General features: G+C 28.1%; 1 protein-coding gene across 2 annotated transcripts in view; it reads left to right on the forward strand.

Moving 5' to 3' along the window:
* The window catches only part of LOC122254012 (uncharacterized), a 32,014-nt gene that overhangs the window by 713 nt on the left and 28,801 nt on the right, over positions 1-2,500 (forward strand). For both annotated transcript variants that reach the window (XM_043017464.2, XM_043017473.2), the window contains exons 1-2: positions 1-113; positions 315-470. The exon at positions 1-113 is cut by the window's left edge and continues 713 nt beyond it. In XM_043017464.2, the coding sequence (XP_042873398.2) occupies positions 1-113; positions 315-470 (269 nt within the window). The remainder of the gene's footprint in view (positions 114-314; positions 471-2,500) is intronic.

Genomic DNA, 2,500 nt, shown 5'->3' on the forward strand with positions numbered 1-2,500 from the left:
GGCAGCGCATTCCTCGTCCTGGGCGCGGGAACTCAGCATGAATACGGGTCATTGCAAAGTGTGTGGGGATACCTGCACTAACGAGGCTTTAGGACGAGAATACCAGTGGCTAGGTAAAACATCTGGGGGGGGAATAAAAAAAAAAAAAAAGTCATATTTTCGCTCACTGCCGATGTAGTCTCCACATTTTCCCATTGGACTTAACGAACCTATTTACAATTGGCCCCTGATCATTGATATAAAAACTAATAACTATAAAAAAAAACTAAATTCGTACGATTCTTTATCATTCACATTCTCTCCTTCTCCTGTAGGATTCGTGAGCGCGAGCCAAACGGTCGAAGGACTTCTCAGTTACGTGGACCAGTATGTCTGTCCCGTCGACTCCAAGCGTATAGGCCTCGAGAGCGCCGAAGAAATGCAGTTCCTGATTTCTTGCTTTTTGTGTCATCCAAACAGCGGTTTTGGAGGTGATTCTTGCCCTCAATCTTTTTTTTTTTTTTTTTTTTTTTTTTTTTTTTTTTTTTTTTTTTTAGGTATTTGTTTTCTTTTTGCTACCTTTGTCGAAGATGATTTTATTTTAATTTATTGTTGATTTAACGTTGGGTTATCAGATCCTAAAGCAACTTCGAGTTGAGTAAATTTCCAGAGTATGTAGTTTAGGGAAATATCATAATTACTTCTTTCTATCATGTGGTTTTCTATTATATATGGAGAAGAAAAATTATTATATAACTGATGACAAAAAGTGACAAAAAAGACATCAGATATAAATAGTGATAGCACCCAGTTACATGACGAAAATGAATATAAAAGAGCGTAAACCTTCTCCGACGCTCTAAAATTCGTATTTTACAATACGTGTATGCATGTGTGTATGTATCTATATACATATATAGCATATCTATATCTATCCATCTTTATATCTATCTGTATGTATGTATGTATATATATATATATATATATATATATATATATATATATATATATATATGTGTGTGTGTGTGTGTGTGTGTGTGTGTGTGTGTGTGTGTGTGTGTGTGTGTGTGTGTGTGAGTGTGTGTGTGTGTGTGTATGTGTGTGTGTGTGTACGCACACAGAGATAAAGATATATATATATATATATATATATATATATATATATATATATATATATATATATATATATATATATATATAGAAAGAGAGAGAGAGAGAGAGAGAGAGAGAGAGAGAGAGAGAGAGAGAGAGAGAGAGAGAGAGAGAGAGAGAGAGAGAGAGAGAGAAAGAGAGAGATAGACAGATAGATAGATATAAGAGAGAATAATGATAGGAATAACGGTGATGATAAGAATTAAAATGATAAAACATTAACAGTGATAATTATGATTAAAATTATAATAAGGATGAATATGGCAATATATATATGCTGATGATATACTGATAATCATAATTATCATAATGATAATAAGTAGAGTAATAATATTGATAACAGTGATAATGATAACGATGACAATAGTATTAATAATGATAATGATAATAACAATGATCATCATGAGAAGGATAATAAAGACGATAATGCTGATAATAGTCATCATAATGATAATAATAATGAGGCTAATAATGATGATGATAATGATTGCAATAATAATGATGATGATGGCGATGATATTATCATCATCATTATCATTATTGTTATTATCATTGTTGCTATCATTATAACCGATAATAGTAATCATAACAATAATAATAATCATGAATATAACAATGTTATAATGATAATATAATAATGATAATGATAAAAGCAGTAGCAATAAAAACAATGATAATGGAATCCAAATAATATTGATGCTGGTAATCATAATTATGATAATAAGATTAGGAAGGATAATGATAATGGTTGCATGATGATAACCTTACTGGTGATAATGATAAAATTATATAAGTAATAATACTGATAATAAGACGATTTCGATGATAATAAGAATGATTTAAGCATAATGATATAATGATGATGATTATAATGATAATGATAGTGATAGTAATAATGATAATGATGATAATAACAAGAATGATGGAAATGATAATGACAATGATAATGATTATGATTATGATAGTAATCATGATGATAATTATGATACTAATAACAATAAAAATGATAATAACAATGATAATAGTAATGATATTTGATATGATATTAATGTTAATAATGGTATTGATAATAGTACTGATAATGATAATGATAATGATAATAGTAACCATAATGATAAGGATAATAAAGATAATAATGATATTGTAATAATGATGATAATGATTTTAATTATAATGATAATAATGATGGTAGTGGTAATGATAATGGTAATGATTATAACAATAATAATGATAATGTTGATAATAGTCATAACAATAATGATGATGATGATAATAATAATAATAACAAAATTATATTGATAACAGTAATATTAATTGTGAGAGAATTATGATAATGATGATGTTCATGATATTAGTAGTGATAATAAAA

This window comes from Penaeus japonicus, unplaced genomic scaffold (assembly GCF_977035675.1).
Source record: "Penaeus japonicus unplaced genomic scaffold, GWHDUDI00000001_assembly GWHDUDI00000001, whole genome shotgun sequence".
Classification (NCBI taxonomy): domain Eukaryota; kingdom Metazoa; phylum Arthropoda; class Malacostraca; order Decapoda; family Penaeidae; genus Penaeus; species Penaeus japonicus.